Genomic DNA, 22,666 nt, shown 5'->3' with positions numbered 1-22,666 from the left:
TCCGCAACCATTTTAAAGCATATAAAGGAGAACTGAAACCAAAAAAATCGAAAACCTCTGATTTGTTGTCTACCTGCTTGTCCTTAAGCCTTAGAACATTATAGATATTTCTTTCTATTTTTCTTTTTTAGGTTTTTGCGAGGCAAATGGGGCTAAATGGCTTGCCCAAGGCCACACAGCTAAGTGTCTGAGACCAGATTTGAACCCAGGTACTCCTGACTCCAGGGCCAGTGATTTATCCACTGCACCACCTAGCCACCCCCCATCATAGATATTTCTAGAAGATATTTGTAACACTCTAAAAATCTGACCTATTATCTACATTAGAAAAACTAGGATTACCAGTTGCCTAGATTATAAAGTTAGATGTGTCTGTCCATCTATCTGTCTTTTTAGTAGTTGAAAAAGGTAGTAAATTTTGTACAGAATTAAACAGGAGTACAGTGGGTTCCTTCAGGAAATTGCAAATGAACCATAAGCTCTTCCCAGAAACAAGAGCTATCTTTTTTTTATTAGGGTTTTTTTTTTGCAAGGCAAATGGGGTTAAGTGGCTTGCCCAAGGCCACACAGCTAGGTAATTATTAAGTTTCTGAGACTTGATTTGAACCCAGGTACTCCTGACTCCAGGGCTGATGCTTTATCCACTGTGCCACCTAGCTGTCCCAAGAGCTATCTTTTTTTTTAAAATTTATTTTTATTAAAGATATTATTTGAGTTTTACAATTCCCCCCCATCTTGCTTCCCTCCCCCTCCCCCCCACAGAAAGCACTCTGTCAGTCTTTACTTTGTTTCCATGTTGTACTTTGATACAAATTGGGTGTGATGAGAGAGAAATCTTATCCTTAAAGAAGAGAAGTCTAAGAGGTGATAAGATCAGACAATAAGCTATCTGTTTTTTCCCTAAATTAAAGGGAATAGTCCTTGAACTTTGTTCAAACTCCATGGCTCTTTATCTGGATACAGCTGGCACTCTCCTTTGCAGACAGCCCAAAATTGTCCCTTATTGTTGCACTGATGGAATGAGCAAGTCCTTCAAGGTTGACCATCACCCCCCATGTTGCTGTTAGGATGTACAGTGTTCTTCTGGTTCTGCTCATCTCGCTCAGCATCAGCTCATGCAAATCCCTCCAGGCTTCCCTGAGTTCCCGTCCCTCCTGGTTTCTAATGGAACAATAGTGTTCCATGACATACATATACCACAGTTTGCTAAGCCATTCCCCAATTGAAGGACATTTATTTGATTTCCATTTCTTTGCCACCACAAACAGGGATGCTATAAATATTTTTGTACAATTAATGTTTTTACCCTTTTTACCCTTTTTCATCATCTCTTCAGGGTATAGACCCAGTAGGGGTATTGCTGGGTCAAAGCGTATGCACATTTTTGTTGCCCTTTGGGCATAGTTCCAAATAAGAGCTATTTTTTTAACACTAATATTTTATCAGTGTTACTGTATGAGATTGAAACATGAATCACCAAAGTCTAAAATAAATTAAAAATTGATTGTTCCACAAAAAAGCAATGAAAAGGCATGTTTCATTTATTTTTCTCATTACTACAATAGTCTTGTTGTAAAAGTAAATATAATCTCCCCTCCTCCCCATCATACCATCAGCTCTGTCTTGGGGATGGATAGCAGTCTTTATCATAAGTCCATCAGAGAAATTACTTCAATATTTTTTCCCACAATTGCTATTGCTAACTGTATTTCCCTCCATCCTATTCCTCTCCACTCCCATTTATTCTATTTTCTCTCTCTCCTTTCACCCTGTCTTTCCTCAAAAGTGTGTTGTATCTGACTACCCTCTCCCGCGATCTTCCCTCTCTTCTATCACCTACACCCTCTCTCCTCTCCCTGTCTCCTTTCTCCCATCTCTTTTGAAGAGTTGTATGTTGGTGTGAGTTGGCTGCAACATATAACATTAAGAACCTTTAAAGAAAAATTGGACTAAAGAGTGTTATCAGGTAAAATAGAGGAACAAAAAAAGATGGGATGGTTATGAAATGAGAAAGTGAGATATTAGGATAATTAACCAATATTCCTTCATTTGGGAGAAAATGTAGAAGACCCTTGGAGCATTGAGTGGACCTCCTGTGGTGAGTTTATAGGAGAATATGAACAAAAGTTGAATAAACTGGATAAATAAAATTATTGGAGGGAACATTCAGGTCAATAAAATCATAGATCCATTTGAGCATTTTAATATTATATTGTCAAAGATAAGATTTGACAAAACTGCTTATATTCCTATTGAGGTAGAAATTCAATAAATTTTTTTACTACAGAAACATTAAAGTATTGTGAATGGCCCTTATCTAATAAAAACAGTTGCTATTGATTCCTGTTCTTTAGAAAATTTTACTGATTTTCTAGATAACATAGTGAAACTTTATTTTTCTGAAATTGAGGGATATTCTGTTTTTTTCTTTTCTTTTTTTTTTTTTTTTAGGTTTTTGCTAGGCAGTGGGGTTAAGTGGCTTGCCCAAGGCCACACAGCTAGGCAATTATTAAGTGTCTGAGACCGGATTTGAACCCAGGTAATTGAGGGATATTCTAAAGGAAGATTTTACAAAAAAGCTGAATAACAAAAATAAGGTGAGGGAAATGTTCCCTTTTTTTTCATGAAATATTGCAACACAGACCAACTTTAAGATATCTGCTGCACCATAGATCTCTAATTAATCAACCTTTTCCCCAAACAAGAGAAAAGAACCTTGATTATAAAGCTTGATCACATATGGTGCTATAGGTTTGCAAATGTTTTCAGTGAGTTAAACATTTCTATTGCTTTATTTCATTCTCAAGTTTCATGTCCTTCAAAAAGTGATACATAGGGGCGGCTAGGTGGCGCAGTGGATAAAGCACCGGCCCTGGAGTCAGGAGTACCTGGGTTCAAATCCGGTCTCAGACACTTAATAATTACCTAGCTGTGTGGCCTTGGGCAAGCCACTTAACCCCATTTGCCTTGCAAAAACCTAAAAAAAAAAGTGATACACATTCCTTACCTAAGTGATACAAATTCCTTACCTAATGGGAGGTTCCAGATAAATTTGTGTACTCTCATAAAGATGGAGAAATACATGAAGTCTGAAGGCCATTCACTGATTTATCTGAAGCTACAGAGATTTACCCTCTGATGATTTTATAGGCATGTTTTTCTGCGTTTTTAAAGGAGAGGTCTAATACTACTTAGGGGGAAAAGGAGCATATGGCAACAGATAGTTGTCTGTATTTTATCACTTATTTGTATTTTTAAATTGGATTTCAAAAGAATTGGTCAACATCTATGAAATCCCTAAAGGATAGTCTTTAGAGAAATGATAGAATCCCATTTAATCAAGGACTATATAGCACTAGGTTTAGAAGAAACTTTGAAAACTTGAAGAAAAATTTCATTTTAGCAAAAAGACTTGAATTCATTTAAATCTTTGTCTTCATGATTTATTTCTTTCACAAAATTTTTTCACATTGAAGTGAATAAGCATCTTCACTATGTAAAAACATATGGATGAAAGGTGAAAAATTCATTCCATTTGTCTATAGTTTGACTCAAGAATGCTAAAAATATGAATGTGTGGATGCCTCTAAATTTTTTTATGCTATGTAAGCTAGAATATTCAGATGATTGAAATTTTCAGGTTTTATTTTTATGCTTTGGGCTTTTTGTAAATTTAGCTTCAAAGTGAATAACCCACTATCTTCTGAGGTAATCAGCTAGTGATTTAATTGAATAGGTAAAGTATATATATATATATATATATATATATATATATATAAAATATATATATATATACATATATAGATATATACTTTCTGAATGGGTTGAGAATGAGCCCAATAGGAATCTGATGTTATACTATGCGTTCCACTCCATGTTCTTTGACTCTGAATAGATAACAGTTTTACATTTAAACTTTCCTTTATGGAGGTCTAAAAGAAACAGCTTATTTGAGTCTTTTTACAGAGAGAGAAAAGTATATATTTATATGTACATATGTACATATATACATATATATGTTTATATATATGATCGTTTCAATTATATAGCCTCTCTATAATTGGGACATTTGCTTTAGTTAAAGTGAAACACCAATGTCACATAACTAGTGAAGTGTATGACCAATGTCATATACTAGTAAAGTATAAAGTATATATTTATTTTTTTTACTGACTCCTATTTGGTTGCCTATTGAATATATCAATATGCTGACAAGGTGATTTTAGGTTTTGGAAGGCAATGTTGGAAGAATATAAGCGCTGGCAAGATCTGTCAAGGTTAGAAAGATATGAGGGGTTAGAAGGGGTTAGTGTCCATAGACTACTAGTTGAGGAAACTGAGTCTCAAAGGAGTAAAGTTCAAGGTCAAACAGATAGAACTTGCTTGTCAGAGGCAAGATTTAAACTCAGGTCCATTGCTTTTTACATAGTATCAGCTGGGAAGGTTTCAATTTTAGATCTGGGTATGGTCTGTTTGCTACCTGAGAACTAACATGATAAAAGTTCAGAGAAATTCAACATTAAAATAGATAATAGGCAATAAATTTTATTTTGGTCAAAGAAGCTTATTAAATTATCTACTAAGACATGAAAAGACATGATAGTAACTTTATTAATGTAAGGGGATATATGCATATATAAATCATAGATCCTGGGGTTTTGAAGTTGAAGTAGTGATGACCCTGGAGGTAGCTGTGTGGCAGAGTGTATGGAGTACTGGACTTGAGTTAGGAAGACCTGAGTTCAAATTTAGCCTCAGATACTTACATATTGTGTGACCCCCCCCCCCAGTCACTTAGCCTCTGTCTACTTCAGTTTCCTCATCTATAAAATGGTAATAAAAAAATAATAATATCCTTCCAGGGTTGTTTTGAATATAGAATGAGTTAATATTTATAAAGCAGTTTGCAAACCTTAAAGTATTATATAAAACAAAGCCAAATTATCTTTTTTTAAAATTTTATTTTATTTTTTACTGACTCCAAACATTCCCCTCTCCCTCCAATTACATGTAAAGATAGTTTTCAACATTTATCCTTTTGTAAGCTTTTTAGTTCCACATTTTTCTGTCACCTTCCTTCTCATCCCCCTTCCCCATGACAGCAAACAATCTGATATAGGTTGTCCACATACAATCATGTTTAACATACTTCCATATTAGTCACTTTGTGAAAGAAGAATTAGAACTAAGGAGAAAAAATGTGAAAGAAAGTTATAAAAACAGGGGAGAATTCTGTGCATTCAGGATTCATAACTTTTTTCCTGGATGTGTATGGCATTTTCCTTAATACATCTCTCAGGATTTGCTCATTGAACTGCTGAGAGGAGCTAAATCCATCATAGTTGATCATCTCACAATGTTGCTTTTAAAATGTACAAGCCTCTCCTGATTCTATTCACTTCATTCAGCATAAGTTCAATGTAAATTATTTTTCAAAACAAAGTTATATTATAATTGTTTTTAGTGATAATTATGTTTAAATGGTAACACTTTAACTGGAATAATATTTAAATATTTGCATTTATCATATCATATTTAAAATTTAATTAACTAGAAGACAATATTCTTTAACCAGACCTTTCTGCCTCCACTTCTCCCTCTCCCTTTTTTTCTCTCCATGGTGTCATAGATTATGACATCCTAAAAATCAAATGAGCTAATATTTGTAAAGCACTTAGCACAATTTCTGGCACTTAGTTGTGATTCAATAGTTGCTTATACTCTTTCTCTCTTGCCCTCTAAAAAACAAAGTCTGATGTCACTTCTTCCTCTAGGTTAAAAATACAAATGCTTCCTTTTGGAATTTAAGATCTTTGATAATTCACCTCTAGCTAACCTATCTTTTCTAATTGATTTTACACTATTTCACCTTACAACCTTTATGTTCTGGACAAACTGCCTACTTTCTGTTCTCTAGAACTTTTCTACTTCTATGACTAGAATGACATCTTATGCTCTCTTTCCTTACTCCTCTTCCTGGAATCCCTAACTTTGTTTAAGAATTATTTCAAGGGTAGATGAGACCTTTTCTGAGTTTCTCCAGTCATGTTCTCTCTCTACCCACTCTGAAATTACTTTATGTATATTTTAAACTTCTCTGTATATATATTGTTCCCCTAGTAAAATGTAAGTTCTATGAAGACAGCTTTAGCTCCCAATATAGAATAAAAATTAATATATAAAGGTTAAAATAGTATAATAAGCATTGTTTTATCACTTTAATTCCAAATCTTTTTTTGTTAAAGTTTTAAAGTTCTAAGTTAGAACATGAGTTTGTTGGATTTTATTTTGAAATTGAAATTATTGAATGATTTATGAAGTGATTGTGGGTCTTTCTGAAAAGATGATAGTTGTGAAGTGCTGTTGGATTACTGGTCTCTTGATGTCAAAAGACAGGGGTTCAAATTCACCCCTATTGTTTATAAGCTATATGACTTTGGGCAAGTTACTTAACTTCTCTGAATCTCAATTTGCCTATTTGTAAAAAGGGAATAATGTTATAAGTATTATCTACCTCAAAGTGTAGTTATGAGATCCAATGAGATAATATGTGTAAAAGCACATTGAAACTTTAAAATGATGTTAGTTTAGGCTAATATTATTCTTTTATTAGATTTGCTGATTTTATAAACTGATTTAGAAGATACTTTTTTTTAAGGTTTTTTGCAAGGCAAATGGAGTTAAGTGGCTTGCCCAAGGCCACAGGGCTAGGTAATTATTAAGTGTCTGAGACCTGATTTGAACCCATGAACTTCTGACTCCAGGGCCTGTGCTTTACCCACTCACTGCACCACCTAGCTGCCCCAGAAGATACTTTTAAAATGAGGATTCTTGACATTATTTTTTGTTGAAATTCTTTTTATTTTTAGTAACAAAAAACAAGCTTAATTTTGTTTTCTCTTAAAAAGAAATTGAGGGGGAGGCTAGGTGGCGTAGTGGATAGAACACGGGCCCTGGAGTCAGGAGTACCTGAGTTCAAATCCAGCCTCAGACACTTAATAATTACCTAGCCCTGTGACCTTGGGCAAGCCACTTAACCTCATTGCCTTGCAAAAATCTAAAAAAACAAAACAAAACAAAAAAAAAAAACCCCGAAAAGAAATTGAGTCAAAAGTTAAGAAGTCTAAAAGTAGGATGAATAAATAAGGATATGGTTACATTCAAGGATTTAGTATCATTATATTATAGAGTAGGTCAGATTTCTGGGCAATATTAATCTTGGGCATATCAATTTCACTGAATACACATATACCTAATTTGACCTTTTAAACTGATTTGGCCAACTTTGCTTCATGGTATCTTTTTCTAAAAAGAATCAAATTCAATCAGCTTAGAAATTCAATAGGGAAAAAAGGAACTGGGTCATCTCCATCTCAGAAGTGTGAAGATTGATTCTATCTTATACACTGTCCCCTGAGCATCTATAGATCTCTTCACTTATAACTTAAATTTTAAAGGATCTATCATAAGAAAAAAATGACAGTTTGAATTTTTTTTTTCTACAGGTTTCAATTACTGGAATCACCAACTTTGCTAATTTATATGCACATTTTTTCTTCCACTATGAGCAGACGGATAGAAATTCACATTTGCATGGTTCTCGTTAACATCCTGCTTCTCTGTGTCTCACAATGTCTGGCTTTTCCCAAAATGGGAAGGAGAGAAATTGCACACATTGAAGGACACACTGAAAGACCGAATATAGATGACCTTGAAAAACCTAGACCTTCAAAGCAAACAACCCACATAGCACTAATAGAAGATTCAAATATAGTTTTGACAGAACTATCTGGAACATCATTGAATAGGGGGTTCACTGGTGGGGGAGAAACACAGCTTATTGAAGTCAGCAATGTGTTCACGCATAGTCAGAGCACTGATGTGTCCACCCCTATTGACTCAACAGCTTCTTCAGATGAAGGAGGTTTTAATCCTAAGGAACACAATAAAGACCTACCTGAAAGTAGATTAACCACAACTGCTACTACAGTGGTGAATTTGAAGGCTGATTTTTTTAGTAGTTCAATTAGCATGTCCACTGTTGGAAAAGTCATAGAAACAGGACAAGATTTTCTAAGTCCTCTGGATGATCAGGAGACAGGAAGTAAGGCAGATGATAGTCTAGAATATTCAGTAGCAACCCAGTTGAACACGGAAGAAATGTTAACTACTAACTCACAAACTGGAAACTTGGAAATGACTATTGAACATACAACAGTGTCTTCTGTGACAAGTCCCACAACAGAGTTTGGGACTGGTATCCTCACTCCAAGTAGAGAGAGTTCTTCACAGTTCCCAGCTCGTCAACCTCAGACCACTGTCATCGAACGCTTACTTGACTCCTCAGAGTATCTCCCAAGCATTGAGTCAGAGACTGACAACATGCCAGGAGACATGGCAATGGCAGCTAGTGTTCCAACAACTGATTTCGGTATTCCAGCTGTTTCAGCCCTAAATGAGGATTGGGATGATACTAAATTATCAAGTGCAAGTCAAATAGGAGTCTCAGAGCCCAGAGACAACGCAGGGACTATTCATGTAGGAGTCAAAGCTCCTCAGACACTGCAACCAGACCATAGTGATATGAAAGGAGGGGAACCCTTGACAGATTCTGCAACAGAATTTGGAGATAGGATACATATGGGGGCATCTCCAGTGATGGTATATGTGGAAGAAAAATCTGTTGCCTTCACTGATCAAAGTCCTTTCCCCTTTATGAATCCTAAAGAAGACCCCAAAATGACAACGATAAGCCTTTTCCAGAATACAAGACATCCTAAACTAGATGTTAGGGAATATGATGCCTTATTTTTTCCAGTGAATACAGTTCCCTTCACAGATTCTCATTCTGAGGCATACTACCCTCTGGGAAATACACTAACAGGTAAAATGAAAAATTTTTAACTCACAATTTTGCCTCTGATTTTATAAAAAATGGAAGTTGAAAGGTATCCATACAATTTATTAAATGAAAAGTTATAACAATGAAATAAACATGTGATTAAAAATATAAATTGGGAGGCAATATGTACTAGTGGAGAGTGGTCTGGCCTTGGGTCAAGTTGTACCTCTGACAAAAATTCACTTCTCAATATTCCAGGGAATTTTCTAACACCATAAATGGTGGATGAGTAGCTGATCTGTATCATTAACTCAGGGATTTTCTGTACCAGAAGCTCCCCACATGCATTAAATCACATTTGGAACTCCCCCATCTCCCTCCAAATTTATTAAAATATTCTTAAATATAACTCCACATGTACAACTTGTTTACAATGTCAAGACAAAGTTACAATAAAGAGTATAGTATTTCATTTTCTATAAAGTTAAAAATGTTGAATTCCATGACATTGCCTATAAAGGAGTTTCATGTGTGAATATTTATTTATATGAATTTCACAAGTCTTCTGAATTTGCTTTCTCTCAAGGACTGTTATATAGGAATGAGAAAAAAAAATGAGGGCAACCATCTGCTGCTGTCTTTCCACTTTTGTCAGTCACTCAGTCAGTAAGCATTTATGAAGGACTTAGTAAGTGGCAAACCTTGTGCTATTATATGCTGGGGATACAAATGCTTCTGATTTTGACATGTGTGAACTCCACCTGGTGTTCACTGCTATAAAAGCAAATATAAAGGAGACATGAGCAGTGTGTCACATTACTATTTGGAGAAAGAGGGAAAGTGAATTGTTATTTCTATATGGATGCTTCTTTCCTAATGGCCTGTGTAAAAGGATCCTGGAGTTCAAAGATGTCAAACATTTTCCCTCATTTCAAAGGGGGAATTTTAAATCCAGATTTTCAATTCATTTTCAATTCAATTCAAATATTCAATCTTAATTGAAGAATTCAATTCAAAATTAGTTTTTTTAAAAGTATGATAATGATCTGATTTAGATAATGAAGGAAAAATATAGCTTTCTTTTTCCTAGTCTGTATTTGGTGACTAAAAGGTTTAGGATACTAATGATTTCCCTAAGTGATTCCAGAACTAGCATAATTGTCTTTTTTTTCTTTTAAGGAATATTTATTTATTAAAGATATTATTTGAGTTTTACAATTTTCCCCCATCTTACTTCCCCCCCCCCCATGGAAAGCAGTCTGTCAGTCTTTACTTTGTTTCCATGTTGTACATTGATCCAAATTGGGTGTGATGAGAGAGAAATCATATCCTTAAGGAAGAGACAAAAAGTCTGAGAGATAACAAGATCAGACAATAAGATATCTGTTTTTTTTCCCCTAAATTAAAGGGAATAGTCCTTGAACTTTGTTCAAGCTCCATGGCTCTTTATCTGGATACAGATAGAACTCTCCTTTGCAGATAGCCCAAAATTGTTCCCGATTGTTTCACTGATGGATTGAGCAAGTCCTTCAAGGTTGAACATCACCCCCATGTTGCTGTTAGGGTATACAGTGTTTTTCTGATTCTGCTCATCTCACTCAGCATCAGTTCATGCAAATCCCTCCAGGCTTCCCTGAAGTACCATCCCTCCTGGTTTCTAATAGAACAATAGTGTTCCATGACATACATATACCACAATTTGCTAAGCTATTCCCCAATTGAAGGACATTTACTTGATTTCCAATTCTTTGCCACCACAAACAGGGCTGCTTTAAATATTTTTGTGCAAGTGATGTTTTTACCCTTTTTCATCATCTCTTCAGGGTATAGACCTAGTAGTGGTATTGCTGGGTCAAAGGGTATACTCATTTTTGTTGCCCTTTGGGCATAGTTCCAAATTTCTCCTCAGAAAGGTTGGATGAGTTCACAGCTCCACCAACAGTGTAATAATGTCCCAGATTTCCCACAACCCTTCCATAATTGTCTTTCAAAGGTTGTTCCTCTAAAAGAGATTATTTTTAATGCCTGGTTTCAGTTGAAGATCATTCTTTTCAATTTTTCTACAGTTACTAAAATTATCCCTGTAGTTATCTTAAGTAAGACAAAAGGAATATATAGCATACACTTTAACTCCTTTTTCTATAACCATAATTTTTCAAGTTCTCTCTTCTGTTTCCTTATTCCAGTTTATTATCAACCACTTATGTGTGGTAACCTGCTATTTAATGAATTGAAACCTAAAACTGTATTTCTGCTCCACCCTAGAATCCCAGACAAAGCTTATTTTTTATTTTCTCTTATTTGTTAACAAAAATATATGTTATGTATTGGAAAAATGAGAAAAATTTAAAATTAAACAAGATCCTAGAGAACCTATATCAGTCTGATAGTAATCAATAAACATTCAATGAATTCTTAGAACATTTGAGGCAATTTCCTAGGTAGTAGTAATTCTGAAATGGATAACCATAGTTCCTAGTCTTTAGTCTTTTGGTTCCTTTGAGAATGTACTCATATATATATATAAAATATGTACACATACACTTATATACACGCACATGTATATATTATATATATTTATACATACATAAGAAGAAAATACTAATACAATCTTTCATTGTTTCATAGATTTAAAGAAGGTACAGCAGTGAATATTTAAGTCCCTTTTCCTCCTTAGTTTTATAGGTAGTAACTTACTCAAAGTAACTTACTCAAATCATACCAAAGTCATACAGGTAGTGAATATTTAAATTGAGATTTAAACCTAAGACCTATCACTCCACATTTATATCATACTGATATAAGGCTTTAAAGTTAGAAAAGTGCTTTACATACATGATGTTAGCTAGATCATGTAGTGAATAGAGTGTTGAACTTGGATTCAGAAAGACTCAGGTTCAGATTTGGTATTCGATACTTCCTGACTGTGTGATCCTTAACAAATCAGTTTTCTCATCCCTTGGCAGTGAGGTGATGCTATGTGTAGGGTTCTGGATCTGAAGTCAGACATAATCAACTCCCTGTGTTCATACTATCTGTGTGACCCTGGACAAGTGATTTAACTCTGTTTGCCTCAGTTTCCTCATATGTAAAATGAGCTGGAGAAGAAAATGGCAAACCTCTCCAGTATTTGCCAAGAAAACCCTAAATGTGGTCATGGAGAGTTAGACATGACTGAAAAAGACTGAATAACAACAATCCTTCATCCATAAGAGGGGAATAATAATAACACTTACCTCCCAAAGTTGTGATAAAAATAAAATCATAAAATACTTGTAGAGTGCTTTGCAATTATTTTTTTAGATTTTTCAAGGCAATAGGGCTAAGTGGCTTGCCCAAGGCCACATGGCTAGGTAATTATTAAGTATCTGAGGTCGGATTTGAACCCAGGTACTCCTGACTCCAAGGCCAGTGCTCTGTCCACTGTGCCACCTAGCCACCCCTGCAATTCTTAAAAATAACAATATAAATACTAGCTATTTCATTATTGCTTTTTATTATTATTATTTTCATGGAAATTTTGAGTTAAGCACTATTGTTATCTGCTTTTGACAGATAAGAATGCTGGGGCCAAGGGATTTGCCCAGAATCACATTGCTAGCAATTATTTGGGGCGAAATTCAAACTCAGATTTTTTTGATTCTTCATGCAGCACTGGTTCATTACATCACACTGGACTACTCCATCATAAATATGTCTATAGTTTATGTAATATGTAATAAGTAATAAATATTTACATATATTTAACATATAGAATAAATATATACATATATATAGAAATAAGAACACACTTTAATCCCCACCTTTAATAATAATTTATTTGAGAAGATTATAGTCTACTTATGATCTGTGTAACAAAGACTGAAGTGGGTTAGTAGCATTTGTATAGCCATTTTTCCTTAATAACATGAGCAGATACTGAATGATCACCTATTGGTGAGGCATTAAATATTTTTTAACTGATTCCTTTCCCTCTTATAGCTGAATTATGCATGAAAAATATTGCCTGTGAAAATTTTGGGGTGTTACACAGTTGTATGAACTTTGTGAATATGCCAAAAATAGAGCTTTGACTCAGTCATATTTAGATTTTTGTCTTGGTCTTTCTTCTTTGTTTTCAGAATTTGTTTCCATTTGTCTTTTATTTGGTTTTATGGGCTTCTTTTGCTCTCTGGGTGGGGGGGAAAGACAAAACTTATTTAATGGATATTTTCCTTACAAAATATCCTCTATAGCTATTATGCAGCCCCTTTCCCTGAAATATCCCTTTATTTTGTGATGTGTTTTTAATTATACACTGACTTAGGGAGAATGGGATTTAATGGAATATTTGAAATAAAAAAATTAAAATCTCCTCTTTTTTTAGACAGTTTAGCTCAAGAGATGATGCCTAGTCAAGATGGAGGAGTCACTTTATCATCTGTTACACAAGAACTGGATTCTACCCTGGAGATCTCCAGGAAATCTGATGAGATTGAAGATAGAAATAAGAGCCCATCTCCAATCACAGTGGTTTTGAGTATGACTCAGCTACCAAGAAAATCAGAATATTTGGCAACTATTGTCTCACCCACTGTCATGCCTTTGTCTCTGGAAGTTACCCCAGGTATGGAAATTACGGTTAGAGAGTCTGGCTCAGTGTTATGAGTTGAGTACACTCTATGAAATGTGGAATGTAATGTGGTGATGCATGTACCCATGTAAATGAACTGGAGAAGAAAATGGCAAACTGCTTAGTATCTTTGCCAAGAAAACACCATATGGGTCACAAAGAGTTGGACACGAATGAAATGACTCAGCAACAATAACATATGTACATATATCTAGAAGTCAAACTAGGTGGGGGCAAAAGGGACTTGTCATTCTCTGGGATACCTAAGAATGGTTTGGCATATCCAGAGATCAACCTAAAATGTCATTTTTAAGACATTTTAAGAGAATGTTTAAATTTAACAACATCTCAAAAAGCCTGGATCAGTCATTGAGCTAAGCCCAGGCTATAGTTTATCTCATATACATTAAAATCAATTCAAGTCAAAAAGCATTATTAAAGTACTAACTTTGGATATACAAAAGAATTTGAAAAATAGGGTAACTCTTACTCTAATATGGGAGATGACATGTTAACACCTATGTACAAATAAATTGCATGCAAAATAAATTCAGTACAAAACAATACTCTCCATTCTACCTAGGTTTATCTTAATTTGCCAGAATTAGCTTTGTTTACTAACTTTTTTTTTCAGAGATGTCAAAGTCAGAAATGATCAAGGGTTGGGGTTTATCTGCTGGAGCTGTTTTGAGCTGGAAAAAACCCCTGAATTTTTTTTTTAAAGTTTCATTCTATTTTGATGATGATATACTAGTTCAGTTTAGTTATGCGGTACTTTTATATAGAAGGTAGGATAGGAAAGGACTAGACCTAGGAAGCTTCCAGGAAAGGAAACTTTTTAGCCCTGAGGGGTAAAAATGATTTGCCCAGGTCACACAACTAAAATGCTTCAGAAGTGAGATGTGAACTCAGGTTTTCCTTGCTTATAGAGGCCAGCTCTTTATCTACCATATCTTACTGCCTCTCCCATAGTAGCTGTTTAATCCATATTTGTTGACTTCTGGAATGTAGCCACCAAAATGGTAATGAGTTCTTGATTTAGCATGTTGTTTAGTCATTTTTCAGTGATGTCTGACCCTACTGGGTTTTCTTGGTAAAGATACTGGCATTCCTTCTCCAGGTCATTTTATAGATGAAGAAACTGAGGCAAACAGGGTTAAGTGATTTATCTAAAGTCTCACAACTAGCAAAGTGTCTGAGACCAGATTTGAATTCAGAAAGATGAGTCTTTCTGATTCTTGACCCAGCATTCTATCTATGTGCCACTTAACTACTCAGAATGTGGCATATAGACTAATTGGGGGATGAAAAGAAAAAAAAAATCTCCATGACTTGTGATAGGTCCTTCCTTTCCAGTTCTAAATCCTATGATGATTCTATGGCTTCCTTTCCCAGTAGAGAAATCTCTAGTTAAAAATGAATGAATGAATTGATTTGGTGCAGGGAAACCCCTTCCTCTTATTGCCAAGAATGGTTTATTTTATGTTTTGGACTATTCTTATTTTTGACTCTTGCTTGAGAAATAAGGTTTCACATTAATTTTCTCATTTTCTGTGATAATTTGCTTACTGTCCTGTCTTTAAAAACATAAAAACTTTTTTTTTTTAAAATTGGTAGCTTTAACAGTCACCAACTCAAAAGAAGAGAAGTTGCCTCCAGCCCTTGAGCCTACAGTGACCCTTCCAGGAATGATGGAGGAGACAATGGATATTTCCTTGACATCTGCTTCTGTAACTTCTGCTATAAGAACTGTTCCATCTATAAGACACATTAGTACTTCTGTGACATATGACCTGGAACAGATGGAATCACAAGGTATCTGGGTTCTGAAAGGGAGCATTTTTGGGAGGGTGTTGATGAAACTGCTGTTGGGGAGCCTGAGGCTGATAGACCTCTTCAGCTTGGGAGTTCTCAGCTGCAGTTCATCTAATCTAATCAATCTGTTGACCCCATTAAGTCTAGCCCAGAAAGAAGGCAGGTTACTTAAGGAGAGGAGAAATGCCTGAGATAAGAGTTTGAGCAGGTCAAAACTCCTGTGCCAATCAAGAGAAGATTTTGGCCTTTACACTTCTAGTCTGGATGAGATAATACAACCTAGTCTAAGTAAAAAAGAAAGGAAGAAAGTAACAAAGTTTGAGTTATCTCTAACCTAATTTTCCTAAGATTACATCTTTCTGATCCCATTCATGTAATCAGAGTCCTTTAATGATATTTCTCTATGACTAAGAGGATGGTACCTCACCTCTTTGTAACAATTATTTTACTTAAAACAGGTAGCCTAGATAGAAAAGTTAACATGCCATGATATTTGAAATTGACTTGGGAAGCTGAACCCCATAGATGATGTACTAGGGTGACCAAACTACATTATTTGAAGGAATAAAAAATCCCTTCCCATTAACATTGGAAAACTCTTTTAAAAAAAGATTGCCTTTTTTCTTCCTTCTCTCCTTTCCCTTCTTCCTCTCTCCATGCCTTTGTTCCATCCTTCCCTCCTGTGCCTCCTCCCATTCTTCAGTTCTTTCCTCTGTTCATTCTTTCCTCCTCTTTTCCTCCTCTTTTCTTCTTCCTTTCTCTCTTCCCTTCCTCCTTCCTTCCCTCCAACCCTTCTTCCCTCTTCTCTCCTCCCTTCCACTAATCTTCCTTCCTTCCTTTCCTCCTTTCTACCTGTATTCTTCCCTTCATTTCTTCTACTTGTCCTTCCTTCTCTCCTTCCTTTCTTTCCTTTTCCCTTCCTCCCTCCCTGTTTCAGTAATTCTTTTTTTTTTTTAGATTTTTCCCCCCCAAGGAAGTGGGGTTAAGTGGCTTGCCCAAGGCCACACAGCTAGGTAATTATTAAGTGCCTGAGGTCACATTTGAACTCATGTCTTCCTGACTCCAGGGCTGGTGCTCTATCCACTGTGCACCTAGCCGCCCCCTGTTTCAGTAATTCTTGCTAATTTCACACCATTAATATTTCTCAATATATTCCTATTTCCCTTTTAAGCCTTTATAAAGAATAAAAGTGAAGTGAAACTGATTGATCCAGCAACAATATATGTATCATTCCCATACTAATGGCATCCTTCTCATGTCATCAGGGGGTGAGGCCATGATATGTATGTGAATTAAATTTGGGTAGGGGACGCTGTGCTAAATCATCAGCCTCACTTTTCCTCTGGAGCCGTTTGGTGGTGGCCAGTGAGTGGCCAGATATGGATCAAAATGAGTGGACAGAGACATAAATGAAAGACAATGTGAATTAAGTGACTTGCCCAAGGTCACAACCAGTAAGTGTCTGAGGTTAGATTTGAACTCAAATCCTTTTTACTTCAGGGCTAGAGCTCACTCCACCATTTAGCCACCCTCCCCACCTTTCTTTTAAGAGAAGAAAGTACATTTCATTATTTGTTCTCCTAGACCAAGTTTATCTAAATTAGAGAATATCTGTCTTTTTTGTAATTTTTTTAGTTTATAATACTGATATTATATCATTTAGTACTTGATAGCACAAAGGATATGTGAGATATACAAATATCCATCCCAAATCTTCTGTCAATTTGTACCCCACCTGTGATAGAGCTTCCAGGCTCATGTGGGAATGATCAGCCCCAATCAAACACACTGTACCTTGGTCTCAACACTGTGATTTCATTGGTCCTCTTTCGAGTATGAAGGATAAAAAACAGCTAATAATTTGTATTGTTTGCTTTTTTTATTACCCTGCATAAGCTCATTTATGTCTTTCAATTCATCTAAAATTCTTCATATCTTTATTTCTTTTCTCTTTTTTGAGGGGGAGTTGGGCAATGGGGTTAAGTGACTTATCTAAGGTCATACAACTAGTAAGTATCAAGTTCTGAGTCTGGATTTGAACTCAGGTCCTCCTGACTCCAATTCCAGTGCTCTATCCACCCTGCCACCTAGCTGCTCCATAGTCTTTATTTCTTACAGTGAAAAAGCATCAACATTCATTTGTCATAATTTGTTCAACTCTTCCTTAATTAATGGGTTCACATTTTGTTATCTAGTTTGTACACCATCCAAAATATTGCTATTAATATTTTGATATATGTAAGAACTCTTGTTTCCATCTTTAATGTCCTTGAGTTTTTATATATATATATATCTTTAAAAGGGATAATTTAGAGTTGAATGCAGCCAGAGTTTATCTTTGCTTTTCCTCAATTTGACTGTAGCTATTTATTTATTTATTAGGTTTTTTTTTTGCAAGGCAATGGGGTTAAGTGGCTTGCCCAAGGCCATACAGCTAGGTAATTATTAAGTGTATGAGACTGAATTTGAACTCAGTTCCTCCTGACTCCAGGGCTGGTTTCCACTGTGCCACCTAGCTGTCTCTCTTTTTATTTTTCTTAATCATTAGGGAAAGAATAGTAATGGAATATCGTGTGTTATGGGAATTCAGGAGTAAACTTTCCTGCCCCAGTGATTGGGAGAAATAAATCAGACTGAGCTCTTAAATAGAGGCCAAGATGCTGACTTCTAACATTTGTTGGTGTCAAATATTCTGGGTAATTAATAGAATGGGTTGCACTGTGTATTCAACTGTCAAAACTCCAGAACAGTTTTACAAGTAAAATAATGTAGTAATTGAATAATCTCACTATTGGGTCTGCATCTGTTTAGAATTCTTGATGAAAGCAATTTTATTTAAGAGAACACAAAATTGTACTCCATGGAATAGTATTCCCTTCAGCTTGTTGAATGTAATGCAAAGAAATGTACCTTCCTGACCTTCTGGATCTACCAAACATTTCATTTCATTCAGTTAGATTAATTTATATTATTGTAGGGATGTTTGAAATTATCTTCATATGATGTGTTCACAGATTCTTTGTAAGAGGTAAATCACAAAAGATTTCAAAAGAGATTCAGTGAAATAGGGCAAAATGGAAGATGGATAAAGGTAGAGGACAGGAAAATTCTGAAGGAAAATTCACTTTGAAAAGGGGAAGTCTAAATGTAACTGATATAGTTATTAATATTATAATCCCACAATAGACCTCCGTGGTTTCCATAGAGCTGTGGCTCTAATCCTCTCATCCTCTAAAGAGCTTCTCTCAATTCTAGACTCAAGTATGTAGCCTGGATTAAATTCTGGGAAGAGGTGGGGTGCTGTACTCTGAAAAGTGGGGTCAAACTTTCCCCCCTCAAATTCACTAGTTCTTTATACCTCACTTCAGAACCATAGGAAAAAAATCTCTTGAAGTTTAGATTTGCCTCATGTTTAAGGGATCCAAAAAAGAAAAGAAGTAGAAAGATTCTCAGTGTTCATTGTGAATCAAGTATAGGACAGCAGTTTATTTCTATTACACACATAAATGTGACTTCCCTGGGAGGCTGAGACTTAAAAATCAAACCATGAGTCATTTATAAGACTACTGACTCACTTTTGATTTTGTACTGCATTGTCTAGTTTTCTTCAGGTTTGCGTCTTCTGGTCACTTAGTTAGGGGTCAAATTTATCTTCTGGTGGTCATCCCTAAGAAGCACTGCTGGGAGCCTATCCCAAGTATATTTAACACCAACTGAAGACCCAGGATCTCCCAAAACTTTCCATCTTATGGGGTTACCTTCAAGGCATCTCAGGATCACAGCTCAGCTAAACCATTTTTTTAAAAAAATTATTTTTTTGGTTATATTATATCTCTCTCCCTCCTTCACCTCTGCACACTAGAGAAGGTTCCCCATTTGACACAGATTTGTAAACGTTTGTAAAAACCAAACTATGTCCAAACTATTCTTTCCCAGGAGATGGACAGTATCTTCCTTCTTAGGAAATTTATATCGTTTGAGTATTTATAGTACTTAGAATAACTTGATTTTTCACAATTATTCTTTGAACAATACTGTTTTTACTATATACAATGTTCTCTTAGTTCTGCTCATTTCACTTTTCATTATCTCATGCAAATCTTTCCCACTTGATGGACATCCCCTAATGTGTAGTTCTTTGCCACCTCAAAGAGACCAACTATAAGTAAGAACAAAATAGGTTCTTTTCTTTTGTCCCTGATCATCTTGGGACACTCTATAGTGGTATTGCTGGGTATCCACAATTTTATAACTATTTGGGCACAATGTCAGATTTCTCTCCAAAATGGTTAAATTAGTTCACAGTTCTACCAAAAGTGTATTTTTTTTAGTTTTTTTTTTTTTTTTTTTTTGCAAGGCAAATGGGGCTAAGTGGCTTGCCCAAGGCTACACAGCTAGGTAATTATTAAGTGTCTGAGACTGGATTTGAACCCAGGTATTCCTGACTCCAAGGCCAGTGCTTTATCCACTGCGCCACCTAGTTGCCCCCTCAACAGTGTATTAATGTTCAACTTTTTCCACATCCCCTCCAACATTTTCCAGTTAACAAGCTCAAGAAAAGAACAAAATAGAAAAAGGTAGATAAAAATTTAGGTTCAGTTAACCTAAAGATATTTGGCATTCTCAGAAAGGGGGGAGGGAGAGGAAGGGGCGGGGAGAGACAGAGACAGACAGTGACAGAGGCAGAGACAGCCACAGACCCAGAGACAAAGAGACAGAGAAAGTCACAGAGACAGAGACAAAGATAAATCCAAAAAAAATATAGAGGTGGAAGGTTGGTGGAGAGGCTGGGAATGAAAAAAATGACTTGAAAAATTCATTTTTTTGGTAACGAGGGAAAAGGCTCCAAAACTATGACATTTAGCAAAACTAAATAAAAAGTTTTAAGGGGAAAACATATCTAATGGTTTGAACACTTTGATTCTTAGCACAGTTAAATAAATTTCCATTTTCTATTGAAGAGGAAAATGAATACTTTTTCTTTTTTACTTAACTATGCTGAAAACACTACTGAGTTCATGTAATTGTCAGAGGAGATAGAAAATGTACCTATGACTGCATTGATATAAGAGACTTCTGGATGAGGAAGCTCATTTTTAGCCATGCAGGTCAGCATCTTGTCCACAATTTATGAGTCTTAAAGATTAGTTACCAAAGGCTATAAAAATAAGTGACTTGACCTGTCATAATAGACAGTGTGTATCAGAGGAGAAACTTGAACTCCCTACCAGTTCTTGCCCCTCATTTCTCTATTCTTTTTATATAATTTTTAAGGAAGGAATATATGATTTTCAGTCATTATTATTAAAATGGAAGATGTTCTTGAGTTTATATGAATTTTCATGTCTGAGTTTTCTATTTGAATGAATATTCCCTGTCTGAGACAGAACTTCCTTTTCATTTGCCACCTTGTTATGTAACTATTAAATTCTTCAGCTAGCTGGAGATGTGATGGTATAAATGAGAAGAGAATTCAATTACAATCTCATTAGGGGCCACTTCAGAGATCAAATGCCTCACCTGTAAATTTAACTGTTTTGCTTTCAGGGTCTGTTGTTTGGTGCTCTAAGATTAACAAATAGGAATAATGGAATAAAATTGAGTAGTTTATTGTTGCAGGGGATTCTGCAGCATTGTGTTAAGGATGTTCATCACTTCAGTAATACTAAGGATGAATGCAGATTTTGGCTTAAGTATGTGGAAAAGCTTTGAATTCTAATTTGATCTCAGTGACCAAGTTACTAAAACATACATAAATATGGGAAGAGTGAAAGAAAAAATGCTATTGTGGGAAGGAATGATAGAACATGGCCTTTTATTTTGATGGCAAAATAGGTGACAAATATATACACCTACATTGGCTAAAATAATGTTTTTAAGTTTTTATATATAAGTTTAAGTCTTATAACAAATGAAGCTTTTGCTGTGCTAGATTTAGTTGCATGAGATACAGATGGGGAAAGTATGGTTTGTGCTTTTGAATTTTCTTATCTGCTTCAAGATTTTTTTTTAAATAAATAGCATTTTATTTATTTTTTATTCTCATTTTGTACAAATGTTTTTTTTACATTAATAAAATATACTTGTTTACAACTAAACAAAATACCCCTCCCCCATGAATATAGATAGACTTGCTTGGGCAAAAAAGTAAAGGGGAGAGAAAAAAATTAAAATTAAAAAAAATAATAGTAATAATTGTAGGTTTGGCCAGGTGGCACAATGGACGAAGCACCAGCCCTGGAGCCACGAGCACCCGAGTCCATATCCAGCCTTGTAAACTCAATAATCACCAAACCATGTGACATGCAAGCCACCTGATCCCCACTGCCCTGCAAAAACCAAAAAAGAAGAAAGAAAAAAAAAGACCCAAAATAAAATAAAATAGTAATAATAGTAGGGGTGGCTGGGTGGCAGACAGAGCATTGGCCCTTGAGCCAGGAGCACCTGGGTCCGAATCCGGCCCCAGACACCCAAAGATCACCCTGCTATGTGGCCCCAGGCAGGCCACCCAGCCCTACTTGCCCTGCACCCTCCCCCAAATAATGATAACAAAAAATGTGCTTCAGTCTTTGTTCCAACACCATCAACTCTGTCGTGAGTGGATCACATTCTTTATGATAAGTCCATCACAAAAGTTACTTCCATATTTTTCCAACGTTGCCATTGCTGATCGCAACTCCTTCCTTTCTTATTTGTCCACTACCATGTACTATATTTTCTCTCTCCTTTCACTCTGACTCTGCTGTAGGGTTGCTGAGTGTAGCAGCAGACAGATCCTTGGTCCTGGGGCGAAGAAACCCTGAGCCCCCATACCACCCCTTAGGCCCAGAATCCACCTGGCCCTATGGTCCTGGGCAGGCCTTCCAATCCCAGCCCCTTGCAAGAAGTAAAAAAGAAAATGTATTATATTTGAACACTGTCCCCCCATTGGTCCATCCTCTCCTCCTTTATTCACATCCCCACCCCTTCCCCCTGCTCCCCCCTCCTTCTTACTCCAGATGTCTATACCCCATTGAGTATATTTGCTGTTTCCTCTCCTAGCCATCTCTGATGAGAGCAAAGGTTCCCGCATTCCCCCTTGCCTCCCCCCTTCCATATCATTGCAATAGCTCATTGTAATAAAAAAAATCTTATTATGTGAAATATCTTGGACTATTCCCCCTCTCCTTTTTCTTTCTCCTTTTCCATTTCCCTTTTTTTCCTATTGACTCCATTTTTACACCATATTTTAGCTTCGAATTCAGCTTTCTCCTGTGCTTCAACTATAAAAGCTCCCTCTAACCTGCTCTATTAACTGAGATGGTTCATATGAATATTATCAACATCATTTTTCTATACATGCAGTTCATCCTCATTAAGTCTCTCATATTTCCCCCCTCTCCTCCAATCTCCATGCT

General features: G+C 35.8%; 1 protein-coding gene across 2 annotated transcripts in view; it reads left to right on the top strand.

Annotated features, from left to right (window-relative positions):
• Positions 1-22,666, top strand: part of ARMH4 (armadillo like helical domain containing 4) — a 156,089-nt gene that overhangs the window by 12,817 nt on the left and 120,606 nt on the right. Inside the window, exons 1-4 of one of the 2 annotated variants that reach the window (XM_074235901.1) lie at positions 143-209; positions 7,506-8,884; positions 13,209-13,448; positions 15,072-15,269. In XM_074235901.1, the coding sequence (XP_074092002.1) occupies positions 7,543-8,884; positions 13,209-13,448; positions 15,072-15,269 (1,780 nt within the window). In that variant the 5' untranslated portion in view covers positions 143-209; positions 7,506-7,542. Of the gene's footprint in view, positions 1-142; positions 210-7,505; positions 8,885-13,208; positions 13,449-15,071; positions 15,270-22,666 lie in introns of those variants that run through there. The other variant, XM_074235900.1, reaches the window with a different exon arrangement.

The sequence above is a fragment of the Macrotis lagotis genome, chromosome 4 (genome assembly GCF_037893015.1).
Source record: "Macrotis lagotis isolate mMagLag1 chromosome 4, bilby.v1.9.chrom.fasta, whole genome shotgun sequence".
Classification (NCBI taxonomy): Eukaryota; Metazoa; Chordata; class Mammalia; order Peramelemorphia; family Peramelidae; genus Macrotis; species Macrotis lagotis.
This window is presented reverse-complemented; position numbering and strand designations above follow the sequence as displayed.